The sequence below is a fragment of the Solanum dulcamara genome, chromosome 1 (genome assembly GCF_947179165.1).
Source record: "Solanum dulcamara chromosome 1, daSolDulc1.2, whole genome shotgun sequence".
Lineage (NCBI taxonomy): Eukaryota > Viridiplantae > Streptophyta > Magnoliopsida > Solanales > Solanaceae > Solanum > Solanum dulcamara.
The window spans coordinates 24,314,796-24,341,836 of NC_077237.1; the positions used below are offsets into that span (position 1 = coordinate 24,314,796).

General features: G+C 37.6%; 1 protein-coding gene across 2 annotated transcripts; it reads right to left on the reverse strand.

The window, feature by feature from the left end:
* Nucleotides 1-1,264: 1,264 nt before the first annotated feature.
* LOC129903221 (uncharacterized) lies at nucleotides 1,265-27,041 on the reverse strand. 2 transcript variants are annotated; one of them, XR_008770220.1, is made up of 7 exons: nucleotides 26,822-27,041; nucleotides 18,883-18,968; nucleotides 3,195-3,962; nucleotides 2,875-3,096; nucleotides 2,668-2,792; nucleotides 2,234-2,423; nucleotides 1,776-1,861 (listed from the first exon to the last, which is right to left on the reverse strand). XR_008770220.1 is itself a non-coding variant. In XM_055978733.1 (6 exons), exons 1-6 carry the CDS (start codon nucleotides 26,822-26,824, stop codon nucleotides 1,761-1,763), a joined length of 1,305 nt encoding a protein of 434 aa, XP_055834708.1. In that variant the 5' UTR covers nucleotides 26,825-27,038; the 3' UTR covers nucleotides 1,265-1,760. The 2 variants fall into 2 exon arrangements, 1 of the variants encoding a protein (XP_055834708.1); XM_055978733.1 differs by lacking the exon at nucleotides 2,234-2,423 and having other exon boundaries at nucleotides 1,265-1,861; nucleotides 26,822-27,038.

Consider the following 27,041-nt stretch of genomic DNA (forward strand, 5'->3'; position numbering starts at 1 on the left):
TATCAAGGTAGATTGTGTGTTCCGAATGTTGATGGTCTCCGAGATAGGATCATGGATCTGCCCATAGCTCTAGATATTTGATTCATTCGAGCTCTACCAAAATATACCATGACTTGAGTAAAGTCTACTAATGCAATGGAATGAAGAGGATATTACAGATTTAGTTTCTAAGTGCCCGAGTTGTCAGCAAGTCAAAGTTGAGCACCAAAGGTCATGTGGCATGGCTCAAAATATAGAACTTTCAAAATGAAAATGGTTGATGATCAACACAGACTTCATTATAGGTTTATCGCGATCAAACCGATTGCATGATTCGATTTGGGTGATTGTAGATCGAATGAGTTCAGCCTATTTCTAGCCAATTAAGACTACAGATTCAGCAGAAGACTATGCCAAATTATACATCCACGAGATAGTTATACTTCATGGAGTTTTGTTTATCATTTCAGATGGAGGTGCTCAGTTCACCGCCCAATTTTGAAAGTCATTTCAAAAAGGTTTGGATTCAAAGGTTATTCTTAGTACCTCATTCCATCCTCAGATAGACAGTTAGGCAGAGCGTACGATTCAAACTCTAGAGAACATGTTGAGAGATGTGTTATTGACTTCAAAGGAAATTGGAATGACTACTTGCCTCTCATTGAGTTTGTGTACAATAACAGTTATCAATTGAGTATTCAAATGACCCTTATGCAACTCTTTAAGGGTGGAGATGTCAATTTCCAATTGGTTGGTTCGAAATTGGTGAAACTAAGCTTATAGGGTCAAAATTGGTTCATCAGACTATGGAAAAGATGAAAATCATCCAAGAGAGGTTGGAAACCACGCAAAGTCGTCAAAAGTCCTATATTGATGTTAGGCAAAGAGATTTAGAGTTCGAAGTGAATGATTGGATATATTTAAAAGTTTCACCCATGAAGGATGTCATGGGATCCGAAAAGAAAGGAAAGTTCAGTATCCATTATATTGATCCCTACCGAATTTCGAAGAAAGTGGGTAATGTAGCTTATGAGCTTGAACTACCATCAGAGTTAGATATGGTCCATTCAGTGTTTTACATTTTTTTGCTCAAGTGTTTAGACGATCCTTCACTCATTGTTCCTATAGAAAGTATGGTTGTGAAATGGAGAAAAAAAAAAGAATCAGTTGAAGTGAACATGCAAACTGAAAACGGAAGACCTCTCATTGAAGTGAACATGCAAACTGAAAAATGGAGAAAAAAGGAAAAGAATAGCAACCCCTGTCCCACCCCTATTGACATCCCTACATTGAAGATAGTTTAGTATTACATAGCCTTCATTTACATTCAAAATATACAAGACCAGTTCCTAAAATGGTGGGTGGCGGTTAACAATGAGAATGTAAAAGCTTCTCTTACTTGATATTGTCATCCCTACATATCTCTTACTTGATATGTGGATCTATCAAGCTCACTAGTCCTCGAATCAACTGCTAAGCAGAAGTCTATTGTTAAATCAGGTTGCTTTCATTGCACATATGGTTCTTCAATGGGGCAAAACTCCCAACAAGATGGCTCTAAAAAGAAAGCTGCTTCGTCACATTTCATCCCTCCGCCAGATATGCATTAAAGAGCATAATAGGTCACACAAGTGAGAGGAACACATCAAAACAACAAGAGTACCGACACTTCAAGACCGAAGGCTTGCAGTGTTGCTCAAAGGGCTAAAATGACTATGTGCCCCCCATGTTCTGGCATTCACGACATCTCTGACAACAGCCAATCCATTCACATGAGTTAGTCAAGTAACAGGTTTGCTCCTCCCATTTGACATTGTAGTATTCCCACTGGAATCCCGCTTTGCTTTGAAAACACCCCAGAGGTAGTACTTACCCTGAAATCCTGCAAATTGATTTTCTCAAGCAGATTAACAATGAGCCTCAGATAACGCAAACCTAGAAGACATGGTTATATTTAATCTGAACACCGTTAATTCAAGTCTATATTGTGGCATTCAAGTTGGCAGGCTGATGACGGTAAGAGTGTTCAAATTTTATTTTATTATATTATACTACAAGTGGGTCCAAACTTCCTGGTAACTATATTTTTAGGAGAAATAACATCTGTCAAATTTAAGAGTGTTTACAAAAAACATTAACCCATGGGCAATAAGACAAGGTATAAACCTTCATCTTTTATAACCATGAAAGATGGTTTAATTTGTTCACTTTGCTGAAAGGATATAATAAGAAGCAACTTTCGAAAGAAACTGACTTGATCCAATATGAGCATAGCTCACTCTGCCCTGTGCTTTGGCTTGAAAAATGAACCATTTGAAGTCTCCCTTTTCAAAGCCACAGAAAAGCAGTGTCTCTCTGCTTAAACATTATTTTGGTAATCATCCCTTCTCGAACTCCAATATATCCACTGACCACCAATCCTCGACTTCTAATTACCATATCTCCTATCATTCAACAACAAAAGTTCTCCAATTTCTATCAGTTTTTTCCCCATGAAGTTAACTTCGTCATCAGTTTGAACTTATACTAGCATACAAGTGGACCTGAAATGCTTTTTTAGCAATACAATATAGACAAATATTGAGAAGCACAAGAACATGGTTTCACGTTTAGCAAGCATATCATCTTCGGGGAAAACCAAAAAAAATAGGACATGTAAGTGAAACAAAGGATCAAATAAAAACTTACTCCAGTATAGCAGGGGTAGTTCTGTGGAAGTGAAAACCAAAAGCTCAGCATTTGTTACAATTGCTCGTAGGGCAAGTTCTTCACCAATCATTTGCTCCACCAACTGATCGAACTCTTTTTCACATCTAAAGCAAGAAAAACAAGAGGATAATAAACCAAATTTTGATCAAAGAACCTGGTCAATGGGGAAAATATACAAGTAATTACCTTGTGTCAGATGGAAAAAAATACAATGCGATGTTATCGTCAGTGGGCTCTGATATGGTGAAACTCTTAGGCCATACGTCAGATTTTGGAAGCATTTCCAGTTGAAGCAAAGCTGGAAACAAGCTTGCTTCCTCATAAACCTTTTGACATGCTTTAACTGATAGGTGAGCTAAAAGTCCATCAAACGTCTCATACTCTGTGTTCCTTATGTTAAAACTACCCCTGTCAGATCACCATAAAGGATAAATTTGCATTAGCACCACAATAAATCCATCAGTTAGATTATTTGCTGAGCTAAAATTCATGAGATATCTTCTGACCTCCAAATGAAATCGACAATAGGCAGCGCTCGTTCCTGGACAGCATGTTTGGGTTCATTTGGCTGTTCACCTTTTGAAAATTGAGAAGGATCTTCATTGGAAACAGTTCCAGTTTGAAGTGTTAATCTTATATCTTTTCCAGGCAGCGATTCCTTTTCATGATGATTGCCAGACAATGATATACTCTTTGTCTTTTCAATCATGCCAGAAGAATTACCCTGTGTGTCAGGCTGAACATCTCCCTCACAAGGTTTCTTCAAATGGCAAGCTTGAAAATTTTCTCTCGCTAGCTTGGCTAGTGGGGCAGCAACTTCTTCCTTTGATTGCTTAGCTGGCAAAGGAGAAACATTAGCTGATTGAGATCGTTCACTGCATGCAATGCTTGTCTGTGACTCATGGGATTGCTCAGAAGAGCTACGTACTAGTCTTGGTTCATATTTCTCATCTCTCAATGAGGTAGGACTAGATTTCTCCTTGCTCATCTTCATGTCTGAAGTACTACCCGCTATCTGGCAATGCTCTACCAAATCAATCCCAGCAGGTAGATGATGAAGTTGCTGAAGCCTACCTTCACACCTCTTTATTGTCTCAGAAACATCAAACTTTACTTCAGAATTCACTTTACAATGCCTTGAACTAGTGCAATCCCTATTTTCTACTGTGATGGCATCAGACTTCTCGATGTTTAGTTCGTCTAGCTCTTTCACTTCACAGTCATCACAGACCCAATAAACAAATTCATCAAGTGTCACATTTTCAAGGCAGTAGCTGAAAAATAAGCAAAGATCAACAAACCATATAAAGAACCACAAAAAGATTAGCAGTAATCCATCTTCGTTTTCAATTGCTCTCAACTGTTTATCTAGTTATTATTGACTAAATTTCTTAAGTAATCGACTAGAATTTTGAAAGGGATCACAATCCACCTTCGCTCTTGCGCTCTTGCGCTTTGAGGAGATATTTGATTAACACAACCATCCATAAAGTTAAGAAACCAAAGATTGACAGAAACAGGGGCAGGTTTTTTCAAACCAGCACATTGAAGAATGTCCAATGCAAGGAGAAAAAGTGAATTAGTATGAACTCTCAACTTTTAAGTTATATCCGAGATGATAAAATACAAAAAAGTTACTACTTTGCTTAAATTCAAAGCTAGTAAAAAACAAAGAAATCAGTACAGGTACTGGCCTCTCCACCACTTCCATTACATAACTACAGTTCACATGGAAAAAGGTTCCCAATGATTTTATAGAACAATTCCGTCATAGGTTCATGTAAACATTCCAGCTCGTTATAAGGACCATTGACACGCCATTCTGGAAAAACAAATAGAAACACATACATACACAAAAAAAGTAATGACGCAAACACAAAGGGCCACTGGTCCATTGACTATTCCAAACAAAAAAGGGTTGTTGGCCTGTTTGTTGCTATAAGGGAAACTTGAAAAGAGAACGAAAACAGAAATAGCTATGTTAGTGGAATTCAAACGACAAAACAAACTGCCTGCATTGAAACAGAAGCCATTACATGCCAACTTTGAGCTTTGTCTTAACTTTTTGCAAGGTGAGTTGGATAAACCCTTCACCTCTCTTTACAAGAAAATAGTATTTACTCCCTCTGTTTCATTTTATATAGCGCATTGAATGGACACAAAATGCAAGCAAGCAAGAAAGAAGGAAAGAGAGACTAAGCCAAAAGTACCCTTAGAATTTGTAGTTTTAATTATGTCATGATATTTTTATGGCTATAGAAACATCAAACATGTCATTAAAGGTAAATGGTAAGTCTCAAGTTAAAGACTTTTAAATATAGAAAAGGTGTACATTCTTTTTGCAACAAAGTAAAAAGGAAGAATTGTCATATAAGATGGAATATAGGGACCATTGTTAAGGAAACAATTTTTGGCAATACTAATCATATCATACTATACTAAAAATGGGAAGGTGCCAAGTCAAATTGAAAGACAAAAATGTTCATAAAAAATTGAAGGACTATTTTACCCATCATTTAAATGATAGTTTTGTACTAACAAGTAAACTTACTTTCAAAAAAGTAATAAATGTGTATTCCCATAATAAATGAGAAGAGAGGCATGTGGAGTTCTGTGCAATCACTTAGTGAAGCCTATTCTAATTCTTGGTGTTGTTTTCATCTTCCCGTACATTATTGCAAATAATTCCTGACCCTTAAAATGTCAATTCAATGTTTGTTTCTTTCAGCTTTCAGTAATTATTATAGATTAATCCTTTTCTTTCCCTTTCTTTCACTTAATCAAAGTGGGAAATTAAGTCAATTAAACAATTTTCTCCCTCTCAAATAATTTAAAAAGATATTTTTCTTTTCATTAGAAAAAGCTACTCACCAGTTGCAGCACACAAGCAATCGTATGACTTGCAAAAGAATAGTCAAAATTCCGGTAAGTTTATTCTTTTCCAGTTAGTTTTTGAGTATTGTGGAGAGTCTAATCGAGTACCTTGAAAAACTCTAACCTTTTTGACAAGAATAATCTTGTCCAATTTTGATGTTATTTATATTACTGCTTGATTTGTTCAGAAGATGTTAATAACTTGTTATACTCGTATGACTTGCAAAAGAATTGTTTACCCATGTTTCAAATATTGTTTCTGTTTGCTTATTCGTCTATTTCATAGAAAATGAAAAAAAAGAATGTAACAAGTACTTGCAATGCAGCTGTTGCATTTCCAATCAATTATATGGAATTGATAGCAGCGACAAAAAGAAATGTAAGTGGTTTTGGAGATAATAGTTAGGGATTTGAGGTTAGAAACATTATCCATAAGGGGAGAAGGGCTGATCTGGGGTGTATTTACGCATTCAAACACTATATGCTACCTGTATTTTAGCTTAGTTCTGAGTATAATCTTGTGAATATCTTTGTGTTTATTGATGATATGATGTGATTAGCTAATGGACATGATTAGGTTGATTTCAAGACAAACAGCCAGAAAAGACCCATATGATGGATTGGAACACAAAGCGAAGTAATCTGGTAAAACGAAGGAAAAATAACTCTAGGACCGCCCGCACCTGTCTGGAAACTAAACTTCAGAGACTCAACAAAAAGAGGACAAACTTGAGATGGGCCTCGTGGCGCGAGTTTGGGGTCCTCGTGATGCCCCTCACGCCGCGACCCCCTTGTCCGTCAGACTGGTTTTGACCCCATCAATGAAGAGTCTAGAATAATTTATTATTATTATTATTATTATTATTATTATTATTATTATTATTATTATTATTATTATTATTATTATTATTATTATTATTATGTCTTTTGACGACACTTTTCAGAGAAACGGAATTTAGAATAGCTATTAGGACTTAGAATTATATAATAAAATTCATTGTCCTTAGTTTCTAGGGTTTACTTTACAGTTTTAGACAATTATTGTGGAACAAACAAAATTCGCTTGCAAGTGTGGCTTTAATCAAATGTTTCTCTTACTCTTTTACATTCCGGATTTCTAGTAGTTTAATCTATTATAATCATTGTCTAACACTAGTTATGAGTAACTAAATTCATAACTAGGGTTATGAAACTTAGGTTAGGGATGATGATGAATGCTCTACAATAAAATATTCGTTTATAAAAGGGTGATCATTGTGTATTAAGTTTCTTTCATATTTAACACTTTCTTTAAAGATGACTGACAACCATTAATAAAAAAATCGCTCGTACTCTGACCTAACGCTTTCTTTAAAGATGATTGACAACCACTAATAAAAAAAAATCGCTCGTACTCTGACCTGCTTGACCATAGAGGTACAGATTAGGAAAAAGGTTCATTAACATAGATTTAGTGCTACCAACCACCATCTAGTAACTTGAGACCGAGAGGAGATAGTTAACTTGAGGCTTTTCACGGATGAACAAATTAATTAGACACCCAAGTGCCTAAGAAGAACTTAGGGTGATCTTGAGACTTATAGATTTGTTAGTTTTGCACAATGAACACACCTTAATGAATGAATAGTAAAGCATTTATTGATGTTCCGATATCTAAAGAGTTGTAACCCTAGTTCGTCTTCTTTATTGATGAAAATCAAGTAGTTAAAGTAGTTGGTATATCATAATTACAAATCCCCAGTTCTCTCATAATAGTTACTTTCTTGAATCTCAAATAACAAATTATAAGCAAACTCTAGTATGCACTCTGTGGGATTCCTTATTGTATTTTGCATCGACCGCTTTAACCCTCGTAAAAAGGGTGTAGTTTGGGCGACATCAAAATTCTGGCGCCGCTGCTGGAGAATCTTTTAGAGTCTTATAATTTGTAGAAATTTATCAGGTAGCTATTATTTTCTTTTTCAAATTACATTGATTGTTGTTTTTGTCCATTGTAAGGTTTTACGCAGTTTATGCCCGATACTAGGAGTCAATAATCTCCCTTGGTTCCAATTGACCTGGAAATAGAGAGAGCATTCATGCGACGAATGTTGAACTTTGCGAGGGTGACGAACACGATCATGGGTTGTAACTAAGGCTGTTTTCCAAGTGGGCCATGCTGGGGCCACTAAACCTCCACTGTGGGAAACGCTACTTTCAACATCACTAGCACGATGTTGCATTTAATAGGTATAAAGGGTTTATCCGATGGTCTACCTCTTGAAGACCCGAATAAACATCTTAAAGACTTTGCAGGGTATGTCTAGCTTACAACCTACCAGGTATTTCCCAAGAAGAAATAAGACTGAGGTTGTTCCCATTCTCCTTGACTAGTGAAGCAACTACATGGCTTAGGGAGTTACCAAAAGCATCCATCACTACCTGGACGGAACTTATAGGTACATTCTTGGAGAGGTTCTTTCCTCCAAGTAGACGTATCTAGCTTAGGGATGAGATTAGCAACTTCAAACATGTGCCAAGTTAAGGGCTACATGAAGCTTGGCTCTAATTTAAAAAGAATGTAGCTTAGTGTCCAAATCACAAGCTGCCAGATGAAGTATTGCTAGAGAGCTTCTACAGATCGCTAGATACTGTCAACAAGTTTGTGGCCAACAATATTGCAGAGGGTTCATTGATGGACCACACTTATGAGGAGGCCAGTACTTTGCTTGACCGGATGACCAAGAAGAACATGGCTTGGCATACCAGCGAAGCTGAAAGTTTTCAACAGAAGAGAGACGCAGAGAGGAAGCTAAAGAGGAAAGGATGGTAAAGTTAATGACGCAAATGAAGTTATTGACTAAGCATGTAATGCATGCCCCTACACAGAAGGTGAATGTTGTAGTTGTTAATGATCAAGGATACATACATGAGGATGCCTACCATAATTATGAGGAGGAAGCTCACTATATCAATATAACGAGATGGAGGGTTCTCATCCGAACTACCAAGGCCATAATCAAGGACCTTGGCAGCAAGGACAAGGGAATCAAGATTGGAACAGAGACCATAACACAGGTTGGAGAGATGGAACCAAGGTAACTGGGACCAAGGCTTCAACCATAGAAGTATTAATCCATATATGCCACCAAGGGGAGGGCAGCAGAGTACCGACCAACCCTCAATGAGAGACCCTGCAACATCTAAAATGGAAGACATGTTGTCTTGCATATTCAAGAAAGTGGAAAACACTGAGAGCAATATGCAGCAACTACGCAACGACATATCTTTTGTGGGACATGTTGTAAGCACGCATGCTACATCTATCAAGCAGATTGAGACTCAGCTGGGCCGAATTTCACCAGAGATAAAGCAAACGAAAAAGGGTACTCTCCCAGTGATACTATCGCAAATCCAAAAGCAGATGGAGGTAGTGTAAATCAATGCATGGCTATCGCAACACAGGATCAAGAAGCATTCAGAGATTATGTAAAGGTGAGTGAAGAACTGAAAAAAGAAGTTGTAAGCGATCAAGAAACAGTATTGTTGATGAACAGGTGAGCAAGGATGAAGATGTTAGAATGCTAGTAGCAACTATACATGCCCTAGAAAATGCTCCACCAACTCCCGAGAAGTTGGAACTGAACGAAGAGGAGGCTAGTTTCAAAGTTTTCAACACATTCAAAGGACTTCACATCAACATTACAGCTATTGATGCATTGAGGAACATGCCGAAGTATATGAAGTATTTGCAAAAGACAGTGGCATGCAAGAAAGAAATTGGACAAAGCAAGGAAAGAGCACTTACTGAGGAGTGCAGTTCAGGAATAAGGAGCAGGCTTCCCAAAAAGCTTGATGATCAAGGGAGTTTCAAATTGGTGAATAAGGTGTTGGACTTGCACTGTGTGACCAAGGAGCAAGCATAAACCTAATGTCACTATCAGTGTTCAAAGCTCTTGGCTTAGGAAAACCAAATCCAACCAGCATCACCTTGCTACTGGCGAACAGGTCCCACTTAGCACCAGATGGTATCATCGAGGATGTGCTCATAAGAGTTGGGATATTCATCATCCCCACAAACTTCATAATTCTGGAGTTTGAAGCAGATTCTAGGATGTTGGTCATTATAGGACGTCCCTTCCTAGCTACGGGAGGAGCACTCTGATGTTAAAGAAGGGAAGATGACTATGAGAGTCTGAAACGAAGAGATGACTTCCAAAATCTGCAAAGCATCTTCAAGACCTTCACATTATGGGGTCTATTCTTGATTACAACAGTAGATGCAGAATCTGAGAAACCCAAGATACCATGGCTTTCTTTGCAGGATTCAATTGAAAGAGATCTCAAGAGTCAAGGAATGTTTTGCAACCCTAGGGAGAGCAATCCTCTCAACACTTCAGAAGTTTCATGAGAATATGTGCTATTAATATCTAATGAACTATTAAAACTTAACATGTTTATGTACTCTCTTACCGGTGAAGCATAAGCATGGTTCAAAACATTGCAACCAGATGAGATTGACTCCTCTCCTAAACTAGTTCACATATTTAATCACGAGTGGAGTCTAGTATCAGAGAGAACGCAATTTGTCAATAGTATCTTGTACTTCAGGCAACTAGAGGATGAGCTATTATCGGATGCATGGGTAAGATTCAGAAAGCTATTGAGGCAACCGGATCATGGATTACATGAATCAACAGTTCTAGACGCATTTTGGAATTCACTTGATCCAGTGAATCAAGAGCTTGCAATAACAGTAGCTAGAGAGAAACTGAACAAAATGTCGAGAGAAGAGGTCATAAAAGTGCTAAATGATAACCAGACATGGACCGCATCCGACGTGGGTCACTAAAAATTTTCACTTAAAACTTTGGGGCACCCCAACCCGAAACCCTTATTTATACTCCCAAACTACGAAATTCATCATTTTTACACGAACCCCCTTTGCGTCGCACCCCTCTGATTCCCTCAAGAAAATCTCAAAGCAAGTCCCAATTACCACAATTACTCCTTGAGTCTACTACAACAAACTTCAAGGTATGATTTTTATCACATTTTCAAGGTTTGTTTTGCTACTATTCCTACTTCTTTCCCTAGGCCTCTGATTTTTCTTTCAATTTAGTATTGTACATGTGTTTCATCATAAATTTGTTGGTGTTTGGCTAGAAACTTTGATAAACATGGATAACCAAACTTGAAGTGGGGAAGGAAAGGATGATATTAGGGCGGACATGTGCTTAAACTTTGAAACAACTTGATCTTCTTTTAGAGTAGATATCTACTAATGCAATATCATTGAAGATAGTTACTAGCTAATGCATGCAAACAGTTTGGGAAGTCCGAGTACCTAACTAACTATACAACTAGTATCATGCCAGCAAGTTAAGTGTGGATTGACCCCAAAAAAAAGTTGAAATGCTTAAAGATGGCTACCTTGGCCTGTTGCTAATATGTTTGTTGTTTAGAATCCACAAGTACCATGTCTTCACACCAACATAGGGGTAAGGCCAAGGCTAGCAGTAAACGATCTCGCTAGGGAAAGACTTCACAAGGGAACACTACTTCGTTTGCCTATCACACGCATACACCCAGTTCGGCATACACTGGATTGCAGAACCAAAGGGATAAAAGTGGAATCGGACTAACAAGGTTAAATACCTTCCTAATGAGAGAGTGGATAGGGACAACCTTGCGGGCTGAATCACCCCGCATTTTTGAGAGGGTGAATGCCCTTGGTCCTGATTTCATTTACGAAGAACAGTGGGAGTGCAAACTCAGCCTTGTGAGGGAGTTCTGCGCTAACTAGGACCTTTGTTACTGCAGCCACATAGTGAATGTCTGAGGCCACAAAGTGGACTTTACAGCCACAAACCTTAATGAATATCTGCATACACCAGCAGCGGACCCATGGCCAATGAAGGGATTGAGAGAAAGGCCACCATTTCAGGAGATCCGCCACACTCTATGTGGGCCACAATCAGGTGTCAGATGGGTCCGACACCAGCCGACAGGAAGGCACCAAACCTTCCCCTACGCACACCTGAACAGAGAGGTCAGAGTTTGGCTTCACATTGTGTGCAGCTGCTTGATTTCAGGGAAGCACATGACTCATATCTCTAGGGATAGAGTGATTGTTGTGTTTGCCTTGATGATGGGAAGGAGTTTAATGTTGGGATAGTATTGAAGGGTGCCATGAGGATATTCAAGTTCCTCAAACGCCTGCGGTTCAGTTTTGGAAGCTTGCTGATTGGCTTCTTGAGAAGCCAGAATGCTCTAGAGGAGGACGCTGATTATAGACCACCTCGCAACTCTAAGGGGGTGAATGTGACGACGTCCAAGGATCCGGATACTCAGCATGGGCTAGCAATGTCCATTTCCGAGTGCAATGCGGGCACAGACAGCTATCAGAGCCACATGTATGGCTTGTTTATGCTTCAGCTAAGATGTGAAGGACGCCTTCCTACATAGGATGAGATGCAGCAACTCCACTATTGAGTATCCACTAAGTACTAGTGCCCAAAGGTTGTGCTGAATAGGCCTAGACTTTGAGGAACCAGTTGATGACGACATTCCCATGAATGAGGAGATAGAACACGAGGACTCTGATGCAGAGTCTAATGGAGAGGAGGAAGATGACGCTGCAGCGGAGGAGGATTATACCAGGGAGTTATTTCTTTTCTCTCTTACCCCAGTTGAGTTATTTGATTTGAGCACCGAGGACAATGCGATGATTTATGTATGGGGTGGAGAAAAACATGTCATATTTCTCCCTATATTTTGTATTTTCTAGAGGTTGTAGGGTATATTCATCTCCATGCCTTATATGTTTTCTTCATTATCAAGTTGTATTGCTCATTTTGATGATGAATTGGGTTGTTATTATCCTTCTGTTTGGTTTGAATGTTTATGGGTTGTAATTATTCTGATATTATGGGCTGTTAGTTATGTTGTTCTATTAATATTTTATGTTTTCATTATGGATTTTTATTTGGGTTGCTCGACTTTTGTTTTTTGTACTTTTCAAGAAGATAATCCCTTTGAACCAACTAGGATCTTATTTTTAGATTTTTTTTAGGAGTAGTTTAGTTTAGATCTTTTTGGTCTTAGAAACCTTAGAACAATGAAGTCCGTCACTAGTAATAAGGTGCTCTGCATAAAAAGATTTTATTAGACCTCATGGGAGTTTAAAAAGAAATACCTAAGTGTAGACTCAAATACTATCTAGAATAAGACTCAAACAAAAATAGAGCTTAATAATGCATAGCATCCAATGTGTTAGTTGTAAAGACTAGAGTCTTAAGTAGCGAAGTTCGAAACTGTTAAGGTGCCATGCGTGGTGAGCGTTTGTGCATTCATTCATGTTAATACATCTAGAACTTGCCCTGTGTGTGCAAAATGATGAACTTGGTGTGAAATTGTTTGAGGTGATCAAGGCCTTTCTTGTTTAAACTCATTGACTATATTGTGATACCAGCCCTTACATTATCCCTAGTTAACTCATTTTGAGTCTATAAGCCTATTACTTTGGCAGCTATTATATAGCCTAATTCCCTTTTGTTGATTAGCCTCAGATTTTGATCCAAAAGTCCTTAATGCATTTTGAGTTGAAAGACTTAGAGGTGGAAAGAGAGATGAGAAAGAAAAAGGTAAACTTGGAGAAGTAAGGTTATGTGGTAGAAAAGAAATGGAAAATAGGGCCCAAATTATGAAAATATCTATGTTTGATATATACAAGGGATGAGAGAAGTAAGAAATATTATTTCTTATATGACTTGACTATAAAAAGGTGAGTGTGAGAAAAAGAAAAAACAGAGAAAGTGAAAAGCATCCTTGTAACTATCAAGTAGTAATGCACTTTGAGTTGAAAGACTTAGAGATGGAAAAAGAGATGAGAAAGAAAAAAGTGAATAAACTTAGAGAAGTAAGGTTATGTGGTAGAAAAGAGATGGAAGATAGGGCCCAAATTATGAAAATATTTATGCTTGATATAAATAAAGGATGAGAGAAGTAAGAAAAATTGTTTCTTATATGACTTGACTATAAAAAGTTGAGAAGTGGGAAAAAAGAAAAAAAAAAGGGAAAAATTAAAAAGCATCCTTGTAACTACTAAGTAGTAAAGAAAAGGGATTGTTCAAAGGAAGTAGAAAAATGTGAGGAAGTATCATGGAAAGTTCAAAGTAGGTTTAAGTAAGAAAGGAGCACTTATTGATCTTGTCAATGTCTTAAAGTGCATAGAGAAGAGTGGTCACTATTTGCAACCAAATAAATTCTACTTGTCCCTTAGCCGACAATACAACCTGAAAACGTCCTTGTGATCTTACAATTCTATGCTTTGTTTGACGTAGTAGTACACTATTGGCAAGCCTATGGTATGTCTTGATATGTCTTGAATTTATTTCTGAGAGTAAGAGATTTGATATGCTCATGCCCACTGATATGATATTGATAATGAGTGAAAAATGGGCAATTCCATGATTGTGAGGGCATTTAATAGTTAGAACTAGTCACTTGATGATTTCAGTATTTGCATCGTAGCATGTTGGCCCTATATATGTGATAAAGGGTTAATCTAGTAATTGTGAAGTTTGCATGAAGAGTCTTGAGTCAAAAATTGTGCTTGAATGAGTAAATTCTAGATCATGATTAAACTGTCTAAGGGAATTAGAATTTGTGAGTAACATTATTAACTAGCACTAATTTGATATGGGATCTATAGAGGATAGGATAGATTGTTCGAGGACGAACAAATGCTCTAAGTGTGGGGTGGTGATTTAGGGCTGTATTTATTGATGATGGTTGTGATTAGCTAATGGATATGATTAGTTTGATTTCAGGCCAAAAATAGCAAGAAAAGACCCATATGAATGACTGGAACACAAAGCGAAGTAATGCAGGCTAAACCGAAGGAAAAATAGCTACAGAAAACAGATGGATACAAGGCTTCAGAACTGAAAACAGGTTGATGAGATACTGGAAATATGCCACTTATTATATGCGGATGACAAAGTAGTTTTCTGTAATGCTAAGCCTGAGCAAATAAGTTATCTCAGGATGATGCTAATCATTTTTCAAGCTATACTAGAATTGAAAGTAAACCGGAGGGAAGACAACATTGTTCCCATCAATGATGCTGCACAAATTCAGCTGTTGGCATTCATTTTGGGTTATGGGGTGGAAAAGCTACCTATTGCATATCTTGGGATGCTTTTGGGTTCAAAACACAAGCACTTGAAATCTGGAATGGTATTAGAGCTGGCAATATAGGTCAGCCCAGTCCATCCGGGCTAGCCCACACAGGCTTTGAAACTTGATGGGTCAGGCCTGGCCCCTTTTTTTGGTGGGTCAGAAACATCAAACCCAAACCCATCATTAGGTGGATTGCGGGCTATGCCGAGCCAGCCCACATATTGAAAAAAATATATTTTTTTATAATTTTTAAATTTAAATGCTAATTTAAAAATATTAACATAACTATTTACAAGATAATATTACATGGTATTACTATGCAAATATCTTGGGTACAACCATACAGGGAAATGATCTTCTTGGACAAAAAGTTTCTGTGAAACTAAATAAATTTTGACATGATACCACTCGAATCAATAGAGATATTAATAAGCAAACTAAACAATTAACAAATAACAATATAACTTACTAAATTTGAGTTTGAGTTCCTCTTATTATAATTTACTTATAGTATTCTATTTTATTTTTATTTGGCCCACGGGCAGGCTCAACTCACATTGTTCAAGCCCCACGGGTCAGTGGGCTTACTCAGACCGAGCTAAAAAACCATTTTGGGCTCCAAAAATCTTAGTTCAACCCTATGAAATCATGGGTTGGGCTGGCTAACCCAACGAGCCTATCCCATATTGATGGCTCTAGATGGTATTATTGAGAAAACCGAATGAAGTTGGCATTGTCGAAGTGACAATATCTCTCTTTAAGAGGCAGATTAATTTTACTCTGTTTTGGACTCTTTACTAACATATGTGATGCCAAAATTTCCCCTGCCAAGTAAGGTAATCAAAGCTCTGGGCAGAATGAGAAGGAACTTTCTATGGCATGGCAACAAAGAGGCCAAAGGGTTTAATATGGTGAAGTGGGAGATAGTACAACAAAACAAGGAGGTATGGGGGTCAAAAACTTGAAGCTGCAAAACAACAATTTACTCATGAAATGACTTTGGAGATATAACAAGGAGGGCCAGGCCCTTTGGAAGGAGGTCATTCAACAGAAGTATGGGCAGAATTAGCAATGGTGAACTGATGAAGTCAGAGACACTTTTGGAGTAGCAGTTTGGAGAACTATTAGGTCCTTATGGGCACCTCTAAGTAGGAATATAAGCTACCATGAGGGTAATGGAAGAAAAAAAAATTCTGGAAAGACAACTGGACTACACAAGACTCATTGCGGGAAACTTTCCCTGATCTAATTGCCATCTGCATAAATCCAGACATCACACTTGATGAAAAGTGGACAGCACAAGGCTGGAATCTAATCTTCAAGAGACTGTTGAATGATTGGGAAGTAGAAAGGGTGGTCGAATTGTTAGGAAGAGTGGGAAATTTTACTGGGACAACCACTGGACAAGACACAATTAGATGGAGACACGATGAAGATGGGAAGTTCTCAGTGAATAAAGTTTACAAGAGGAGTCTATTTGAGATGGCAGAAAGTCCCAAGTGTCCATGGAAAGCTACTTGGAAAAGCATGGAACCAACAAAGGTGGAATGTCTTACTTGGCTAGTGGTGAAGAAAGAATGTCTCACCCATGAGGCACTACAGAAGAAGAAACTTCAGATAGCCTCCAGATGCCCTTTACGTATGGAGGCAGCAGAAACAAATAGTCACTTGTTCCTTCATTGTAAAGTAACTGAACAAGTTTTGGCATTTTTTTAATCTTTTTGGCTAGGATGGAATGGACAATGCCAGAGCACACGGCGGATTTACTAAGCTGCTGGGTAAGAAGAGGTGGGAGTAAGAGTCAAAAAACTTGGTGGAAAACGGCTAAGTTGCTCGGACTCAGGTGCGGGTGTCCGAGAGTCGGATTTGGCAAAATCTAAATTTTAAGATTCAGGGATACAAATCCGAGTATGGATACGGGTGCGAGGATTCGGCTAAAAACATTCAATATTATAAAAATCTAGTTATAAAGATAAAGATATTCTTCCCCTAAGAAAAGAAAAAGAAAGTTATTCAAGGCCTTCTACCAACTCCCCTTACAGATCGTTGCTACTGTCTACCAAAAATCGGAACACAACCGCTTGAATATTTAGCATCTCTCTGTTTGGCTTGAAACATGAAGCAACAAATATTGACCAAGAGGAAAAGTATCTTGGTCAAAGTAGTTGATGTGAATTGACCGAATCCCATGCGTATCCCGCACCCGCACCCGTCTGGTGTATCTGATGTGGGTTGTCCATGGACTCTTGGTCAAAGTATCTAATGTGGGTTGACCGAATCCCATACGTATTCCACACCCGCACCCGTCTCGTGTCGACATGGGTGCGGCTACAAAAATGAAGAATCCGCGCAACTTAGAAAAACGGTACCAACTTGTATTTGGTGGAATAGATGGAAGGAGAGAAATGGATTTTTTCAAGGCGGATTTAGTTCCATATAAAAGATTAAATGGAATTGTATTAAAACTTTTATATTTTTGGTGTAAAGAGCAATGTATAGAAGAAGTACAGATAGTGGACTTCTTAGGAGTTTCGCAATTAATATTCTCCTTGTAAGCGCATTTTTTGGTGAGGTGGTCAGCATACCCTTAGGAGTCGTTTAGTCGCTTGTTAGAAGAAATATTATACATGTATTAGATTTTGCATAAGTAATACCATGTTTGGTAGTTGGTTAGGACTATGTATAATATTAATAGGGTGTTTGATTTGCAATTTACAAATCTGCGTAACTAACAACAACATACCCAGTGAAATCTTAGAAGTGGGGTCTGGGGAGGGTAGGATGTACGCAGACCTTACCACTACCTCATGCAATTTACAAATCAGCATAACTAATACATGTATAAATTATAAGGGAATCTACGTATAATTTTATGCAGGATAGAAGATAGAATAACTAATACATGAATAACTGAACCCTCCATTCCCTACATAAAATAATACATAAATTTTATCATAACTAATTCATGTATTACTAATACCTGCATAACTCTAATCAGCTACCAAATGACCCCTTAATGTTGAGGAATACAAGTTACCAGTTTTCAAAAATAAAAACTTATTGAATGCTCACATGAGATGATTACGGCTATTATATGTTATTATGGTGTTATCACTGAGTGATTATTGAAGAATACGTGTAAGCAATTGATATGCATATATATATGACATATGCATATTGAGATATAATACTTGTAATGGGTAGCAACATTATATATTGTTATCCAACGGCAAAACACGATAGGCCTGGAGCACCTTATACTAGAGAAAACTACCAATAACTATATTTCACACTAAGACTCTACTATAGACAGCCATGGTGATAATCATAGACAGTCCGATATTGATTCTTTGGAAACTCCCTCACAACTTGGGCAAAACTTATTTGATAAAATTGCAAAGTATGTGTACTGATGCTCAGTTAATGTATTTTGTGACTTTTACCCCCATATTACTTTAATTTGAAATTGTATATGTATGTGCATATATAATTCTCACCAAGTTGATTTCCACCCACCGCTCACATTAATTGACCCCCTCTTCTCATCTTCACAAATTTGTTAGTTGTCCTGGACTGAACCAGACTTGTGACCCACTAATAGAGAGAGAGATACAATCAATACTGCCTGGACAATAAGACACCCAACCCATAATTGCAACGACCCAATTGCAATAGTGGAGAGAGCATTATCTCTTTTTGTTTTGTTTGACTTTTCCGTCATGATATTTTGACATTTCTCTAGTGTTATAATCCACAAGTCAGTCACGGGAATTGTAGAACTTCTTTTGCGAGCCTTGTATCGATTCACTATTGAATATTTGATCGTTAGTGTCTTTGAGTTATAGTTGTAGATGTTGGCGGATCTTGTATGTATTGTGGTAATTGGTTAAAAGAAGGATTATTGGAATGCTCTTGGTACAGAGGAAACTCTAACAAATTTTTGCAATGAAAATGGGTAGGATTGCTAGGTGAGTCAAGACTCAAGCCTCACTTAGTGGCGGTCACGACCCAAACCGTGACTGAAAAGATCAAGGAAGAGATTAAATTGCAATAAAAAGATAGTACAATGTTTGACCATTGATAGTACAATGTTTGACCATTGATAGTACAATGTTTGACCTATAACAATGACATTCAGTTGTTGATCTAACTTACCGGTGCACAGCAACTTCTAGGCATTTCACACAGAAAACAAATGCATTAGTGAATCCTTTGTCACCACAAGTTAAACATAGTGTGCCCTGCAGTGAATTACAATAAAACAAATTAAAGATACATAATATCATTATGCAAGAAATATATGACTGCACAGAGAATCCAAGTTCTTGTTAGACAGGAAAGAAACCATAGTATGCAAAGATGCAGACTTAAGGTATGGAGCACTGAGTAGCCAGTAATCTGGCTCATCAAATTTTTTGCTGAGTTCAAGTTGAGTAAAATGTGTTCTCACTTGAAGTCATATAACGTAGGCTCACCGAGCTCTTAAGCCCAACCAAGAAAAAGTAAGATCTAGCAGCTATCTGTTTAATTTTTATGTGAAATATTTTCTTTTTTAGAATGTTCCGAAAAAGAATGAAACCTTTCAATATTTTTTTTATGACGTAAAATTTTACTGAAGTGTTTGGGCAAAAAACTCGTATACAAATAGTATACCAAAAAGTAAAAAAGCCTACAAAAAGATACGATTTTCTACAAATTGATACCCAATCTTCTATCCAGGAACCTCATGCGTGAACCAAAAGGAAACAAGGGATAAGAGGTTATTCCTCAATTGTGCAAAATAAAACTCTACCCCTTCAAAAGCTCTCATGTTTCTCTCTCCAAACAAATCACATAAGTGTTAATGGGGCAATGAAACCTTTCTATATTTGAAAACTCTTAGCTCCATGTTTACCTTAATGACATGCTCTTGCAGCTAGAGAAATATCATGACAAGTTTAAGACTGAAAGCCCCAAGGATGATTTTGGTATATTACAAAAGTTTTCATTTTTTCTTACACTTCGTGCACAATCAAACATTGGGATATAAAAAAGGGGGAAGGAGTATGTCACATGGATAGCTACCGATATGCGTTCATGTTACACTGATCTTTTTCTGGATATATATCGTGTATGGGTGTGTGTGCAAGGATCCCATATGATAACGTCAAGTATTTTGCTCCTTTTTTTGAGTGTACTTTGAAGAACCAACAAAGTACCCACACCCTTATCGTACCCGTTCACGAGCACATCAAAGGCAAATGAAAGATCAACTTAATGAAGGTAAGTGTATATCTCTAAGAACCAATTTTGGTTTCATGCCGGAACGATCAACTACAGATCAATTCATCTGGTAAAGAGATTGTTGGAGGTGTAGAGACAGAAAGAAGACTTACACATGGTGTTATTGACCAGGAAAAGGCGTATGATAAAGTCCCTAGGGAGATCCTTTGGGGACGTTTGGAGCCCAGAGGTGTACATGTGGTGTATATCAGGGCAATTAAGGACATACATAATGGAGCCAAGACTTGGGTTAGAACAATGGGAGGTGCTTTCAAACATTTCCACATCACGATTGGGTTGCCCTAAGGATCAACCCTTAGTCCGTTCCTATTTGCCTTAGTGATGGATGAATTCATACGGCATGTCCAAAGTGAGGTGTCATGGTGTATACTCTTCATAGACGACATAGTATTGATTGACAAGAATTGTAGTGGAGGTAACGATAGACTAAAAGTTTGGACACATGCATTGGAGTGTAAAGGTTTCAGGTTAAGCAAGATTAAAACACAGTGTCTGGAGTGTTAAGTCTAGTGACATAACGCCTGAAGAAGGTGAAAGTGAAGATCAATGCATAAGTCATATCCACAAAGGGAAGTTTCAAGTATCTTGGGTCCATCATCCAAGGAGAGGGAGAAATTGATAAGGAAGTCGCACATCGCATTGGGCGGGGTAGATAAAATGGAGGCTCGCATTAGAGATTCTACGGGATAAGAATATGTCACAAAGGCTTAAAAGGTAAGTTCTACGAGTGGTGGTTCAACCAACTTTAATTCATGGGCCGAAGTGTTGGGTAGTCAAGAACTCCCACGTTCAGAAGATGAATGTAACAGGGATGATGAACGTGTGGGCATATTAGGAGAGAGGTGATTAGATATGAAGTTATGAGGGGCAAGGTGGGAGTGGCTTCCATGGCGAACAAAATGAGGGAAGAGAGATAGAGATGATTCGGGTATGTGAAAAGGAGGTGCGTGGATGCGCCCGTAAGGAGGTATGAAAGGTTGGCTATAGAGGTAGGCCAAAGAAAAACTAGAAGGAGGTGAAGAAAGGACATGACACAACTTCAACATATTGAGGATATGACCCTGGATAGGAAGGTATGGACGTCAAGGATTCAGGTAGAAGGTTAGTGGATAGCCGAGAGTTGTCGCATTTCATGTGGGAGAGGCACGGGGTTAGCTTCCTATCCTTATTCGTAATCATCTTTAGGAATCACATATTCCTTTATTATTCAGTGTTTATTACAATATGTTGCTCTATTTGCTTTGTATGTGTTTTGCTCTCATATTTCCTAATAATCGTGCTTCGAATTCTTCTTCTCTTTTGAGTCGAGGGTCTATCGGAAACAGCCTCTCTACCCCCATAAAAGTACCCTCCCAAGACCCCCACGGGATTGCACTGGATATGTTGCTCATTATTCAACTAGAAACCTAAAATTAAGAGAGTTGACCAAAGTCAACATATTGAATAAATGAACTTAGATTCATCATTTGAAGGTTCCAATAGGTTCGTATAATGATTTTGGACTTGTGTGTATGTTTGGATTGGAGCCCAAGAGGCCAGGGTGCAATTTGACACTATTGCATAAATATTTGGAGTTCAAGGTTCATAAATTTGACTTGAGAGTCCACTGTGTTGTAGATTTTCCCCTTGTGTTTTGAGTCCTTGGACCAATCCATATAGGGCATTTGGACTTGTCAGAATGATTTGGAGGAGACCTGAGGGGCTTGGCTGAGTTTCAGCGTGTTTGGACCAAGTGCTGAAAGATTTGAAGTGTTGCAACGTGATTTTCTGCACTTGACCTGACTTGAGAAGATATCTGTTCTCAATCTATAAAGAATTTGGTGAAGATGTATTGACAAGAGTAGTAGCCCCTTGAATCTAGTTTCCAGATATTCAAATCGTCTGTCATTCCGACATCTGTACAAAAAGTTACGACTGTATTAGTGAAGGGTGCCAATGCTGTTATTTCTGTGTGACCCGCTGTTTTTAGATTTAGAATTCTGAATCATGTTCCGAGACTTCTGGTAGCTCAGTAGCTAATTGGAACTTGTTTGTAAAATTTGGTTAGATTCCATGGTGGTTCAGGCAGGTTTTGGACGCATTCAGCAGAAATAGCATTTTTAGAAAAAACAAAATAACTAGACCCTTCATTTTGTGCATATGTGATCAAAAGGTAATTTGACCACATGGTTAGGTCCTTATCATTATTTGTGACTCATAGAAATTAATTTCGTCCAATTTTGAGTTTGTTTGGTATATTTCGGACAACTAAAAATAAGATAATTAAGTGCAGATTTTTCTAGTGCAACAATTACAAAAACAAACAGATTCATCCCAGTTGTGCAATAAAAGAAAATCTGATGCATGCTCTTCATTCTTTTTGGAGATTTTGAGAGCATAGCTAGTGGGGAAAAGGTAAAAAACATTGGGATCAAGGAAAAATGTTGACGTAATCTTTGTTTGATCAGTTTAAACTACTCATCCAAAATTTCAAAAAACAAAAACATGTCTATTCTGGAAGCACATTGATTATTCTCTCCTCTAAACCATTTGAAGGAGCCTCTATGAAGTGGGGGGTCTAGTAATGATAATCCATTAATGATTCTGAAGAAGTCCCTCCTAACTCTGATATTCCTTGAATCAAATCAGACAACACTAAAATCCTCATCAATTACCCACGCCAATGAAATCAAGTCATTAAAAAAAATTGAGGATAGTAACAAAATCAAGTCATAAATTGCAGCCAATTGAAAGCGAGTACTTTCTTCTTCCCGGAATATATAACTGAATGATGTCCCCCATATTTGTCCCAATAGTTCCACCTCCTCTTCTCCCAATACACCACATTTCCCCGCTATTACCTTGAACCTCCAATTCCAACCCATTCGCTCCACCTGGATCTCCCTACATATTTAATATCTTCCTCACTCAAGCCACTTAACTTTGTTTCAGAAAGATAAACAATGTATGCATTCCATCTTCTTAGAAGCAAATCTATAATTCTTCTTCTCTCCATCATTCATACCCCTAATATTCCAACTAATGGTTTTCAGCTTCATTAAAAATAAATAGAGCCCTATCCTGTCCCCAACCACCACTGTTCCCAACAGAGATGGACTACTGCCCTACTATCCTTTCCTCCTGGTTTTCCTTCTATACCTATGGCCACAAACCATTTTGGAAGAAGTAGGTAATCCATGTGGCAGGTGAATCGAACGAAGTTTATAGGCCACCAAAGAAAACTCATAGATATATAGAAACCAAAGTTGGAGTTCATGTTTTCACTATATCTATTTAGATTGAAAAGTCTCCTACAGTAAGAAATGACCAGAATCATGTCGCCAGTGCATGCAAAGAATAAGGAGCAATGAAAAATGCTAAGTCATATCACCAACGAAGACAGCTGGAATCTCATCACCACCAGTCAATTAGGCGCAAAGGGCCATGAACCATCAGTTAAAAGCATTAATGGATCTGGAAAAGTGACCCCAGGAATAATTCAAATTTGGAATTACCATGTGGGGTAGATGAGGCAACAAGTATTGGGCATGCAAGTCCAAAAGGCGTATTAATTTTCAAGGGCTTATATGAAGGACCTCTGCACCAGCAGCCAATTCCAGGGATCTTGTAACCAACTCTCTTATCTGGATGGATAAAGACAAAGTGAACACTAACCCAGACATCCTATTTGATCCTCTCTCTGTTGAACTACAGCTAACAATTATTACAGCAAAAATGGTTCAAGTCTTGCGATGATAGTGGTCCAAAATGACGAGTTCCTCGAAGACCAACTCACAATCAAGGATAACAATGTAACAACAATTATTCCCATCGCAATCTAAGGGAAAGAAGATATATTAGTTAATGAGCAGCCATTATCAGAAGAGGAATTCGAACAACATAATATAAGAAGGATGTTTCTAGAAGAAGCATAGGAACTTCAAAGACAACAAACTGAGATGGAGGCACCTTTATGGTCCACAAGAATGTATTTTCTTTGAGAAACAATATGGTGTTGAATTTCAAGGCTATGAACAAGAATCACAGAAAATGTTAATGAATATTGATAAGAAGAGACAAAACAAAGACTATTTCAGACCAATCCTGGAGGCAAGTAGACCAAGGGGAAAATGAGCTAAGAAATTTGGAGTTTATGTCAATGAGTGAATTTTCAAATGGTAAAGAGGAACTAGAACTTATAGATCCACCACTTGTGGGGAAATATGCATGGTTCAAAGGAAACTGTCAAGAAAGTGTTTCAAGAATTGATAGACTCCTATTATCCTCTGAATGAAATGAGGAATTCAGAATGATCATACAAGAGTTAATACCAAGACTAAAGTCAGATCATGTCCCTTTGCAATTGCTCTGTTGAAATTGGGGAAGAACCAGATCATACTTTATATTCGAGAATTGGTGGTTGGAGGTGGAGGAATTTGTGGATAAAGTGAAAGAATGGTGGACAACCTTATAGAATGAAGGTAGACCAAAATTTATTTTGTCAAAGAAGCTGCTGCTAATAAAAGGGAGATGAGTCAGTGGAATAAAAGTAACTTTCGAGTTTAGATCGTAGGAAAAGTGAGCAGTTAGCTGTTAGTATAAACAACTCATCTAGACAGTGGAAAAGGAATAACAAAATTGGACACTTCAAGAGGAGGTTCTTATAATCAATTTACAAATGGAGTTGGAAGACATAGCTAAATATGAAGAAGTCACTTGGAGATAATCAAGAATGTTATGGTTGAAACAAGGTGATACTAATACTAGATTATTTTCAGAAGATGACAAATGCTCACAAGAGATACAGCCACATTGGGAGTTTAGAATTAATCTTATAATGAAGGAGGATCCTAAGGACATCAAACAAATTTGAAGTTCTATCAAAACCTGTATGCTAATGGGGAAAACAGGAGAGCTAGGTTAAGCATGGTGACTCTCTAAAATTAGCAAAGAGGAAGAAATATGGCTCCAAAGACCATTTGGAGAAGATGAAGTCCTGGAGATTATAAGGCATGTGTAGGTGACAAAGCATCTAGGTCCAGATAGGCTTTCCATGAGTTTCTACGAAAGATGATGGTTAATGATTACAGAAGACATAGTGAAGGCCATGTATCTTTTCCATTACTTAGGAGAAGATTGAAAAAGGCTTCAACCTCACTTATATTGCTCTGATCCCTAAGAAGAAAGTTGTTTTGGAACTGAGAGATCTTAGGCCCATAAGCTTGACTAGTAGCTTCTAAAAGATCATTTCAAAGTTACTAGCAGAAAGATTCAAAAGAGCAAATCATAAGTTGGTGGATAATGCACAAATGGCAATTATTAAAGGGAGGCAAATCATGGAGGTAAACTTATCGCAAATGAATGCATTGACACTAGATTGAAGTAAAACTAGCCACATTTGTGGTGCATGTGGGAATTTTTCCAATTTGCAATTATCAACATGTTAATTTCACTTTATGTGCTAATAGATGGTGACAGATGTATAGTTATAGCCTATAGGGACGCACACAATATTTCATATAGACCATATGTAAAAATCAATGTTTCAAACCCATATCTTCAAAGAATTATGGACTTTGAATGCATAAAGATCAAATCTTGGATACGCCCGTAAAAATATGTATGATCTTTTGACATATTCAGGTCCACTATCACGCCATAACATAGAGGAGGTTGTATTTATATAAGAAACTTAATAACAAACTGTCCTTTACATGTAGTCATACAGCCTACAATCCACCGATAATGTCAGAAAGAAAGCTACCCAGTAGCAAGCAAAAAATGGTTTTTCAAATAAAGTTCATATATCTCATTTCAATCAAACAAACATGGATCTAAGGATATATACTATTTACGAACCATTAATCTGCATAGTATTGCCCAATGCTATATTATTGGTCTACCAAACAGCAGGTAAACAAAGAAGTGTTTTTTTTCCATAAGTAGCAGGTAAATAAGGGAATTGTTGCCAATAAATGCAAAAGTCCAAACAACAAAGCTTTGTTCCTTTTCAATGACTTGCAACACAGGTCAAGAAACACAAAAACATAATTCTCTCTGTGTGATGCTATACAAAACTAAAACATTCAAGAAAACCCAAATCTGGTGGATGATCAGTAGATAAACACAACACTAAGAGTAAAAAAAAATATCACCAACTCATTCTTCCGCTTTAACATTTTTCACTTAGGGTGTTGTTGGTACGGAGGAAATCATTTTCTGGAAATTGTTTTACAATTTTCTTATGTTTTGTTTGTCAAAATGTTTTGAAAACAATTTCTCTAGGAAAACAAGTTCCTTAAAAATGAGGAAAATGACTTCTCTAACAGAAGTAGAGAAAACAAGTTGCATAATTAACATTACAAGTTTATTATCTCCTCCCCACCCACCTAATCCACCCCTTGACCATACCACCCCGCACCAACCTCGAACCTCCACTACTCATGCCATCTCATCTCCATAATGTTTTGCTAGATAATATATAAATATTTTTGGGATAATATTTTCTTGCTTACTTACCAAACACCACTTGTTTTTCAAGAAAACTTTTTCTAGGAAATCATTTTCCATGAAAACCATCCTGTTTGGATTATTTTTGTTATTTTGGCTTAATATAACAAAAACTGCAAAAGGAGAAAAAAAATTCAAAACTGCTCAAAAGCTATTTTGGGAAAATAAACAGGCTCTATTATTTTATCCTAAGGACATCATCTAACTTCCTTTCCCTATCAGCCCTATAAAATAGTACTGTAGTAGTAGTAATAATCAAAATTGGAACCCGCCCAATCACACAGAACCGGCAAGAAAACAGCGGAAGCACCAAGAAACTTACCATAATTTGGAGGCCCTAGGACTGTCGCTAGGAAAAGATTTTAAACCCACCAAGTCGGAACTGTGTTTATGTTCATCAAAAAGATCGCTTTTCTTGTTTTTTTCAAAATGCTGATCATCAAAACATTTTCTGTTTTCCCTCCTCAAAAGTTCTATTCGCCAAATCCCTAAACCGCCACAGTGGCAAAACTGAAATACTATGGATCTTCCTCCCCATTATT

What these genes read in the sequence shown, in the direction of transcription:
- LOC129903221 (XM_055978733.1), bottom strand. An exon ending in CTAGAAGTTGCTGTGCACCG is followed by an intron (nt 3,963 to 18,882) that starts GTAAGTTAGATC and finishes CTTATTTTTCAG; the next exon opens with CTACTGCCTTGAAAATGTGA. An exon ending in ATTGTCGATTTCATTTGGAG is followed by an intron (nt 3,097 to 3,194) that starts GTCAGAAGATAT and finishes GTGATCTGACAG; the next exon opens with GGGTAGTTTTAACATAAGGA.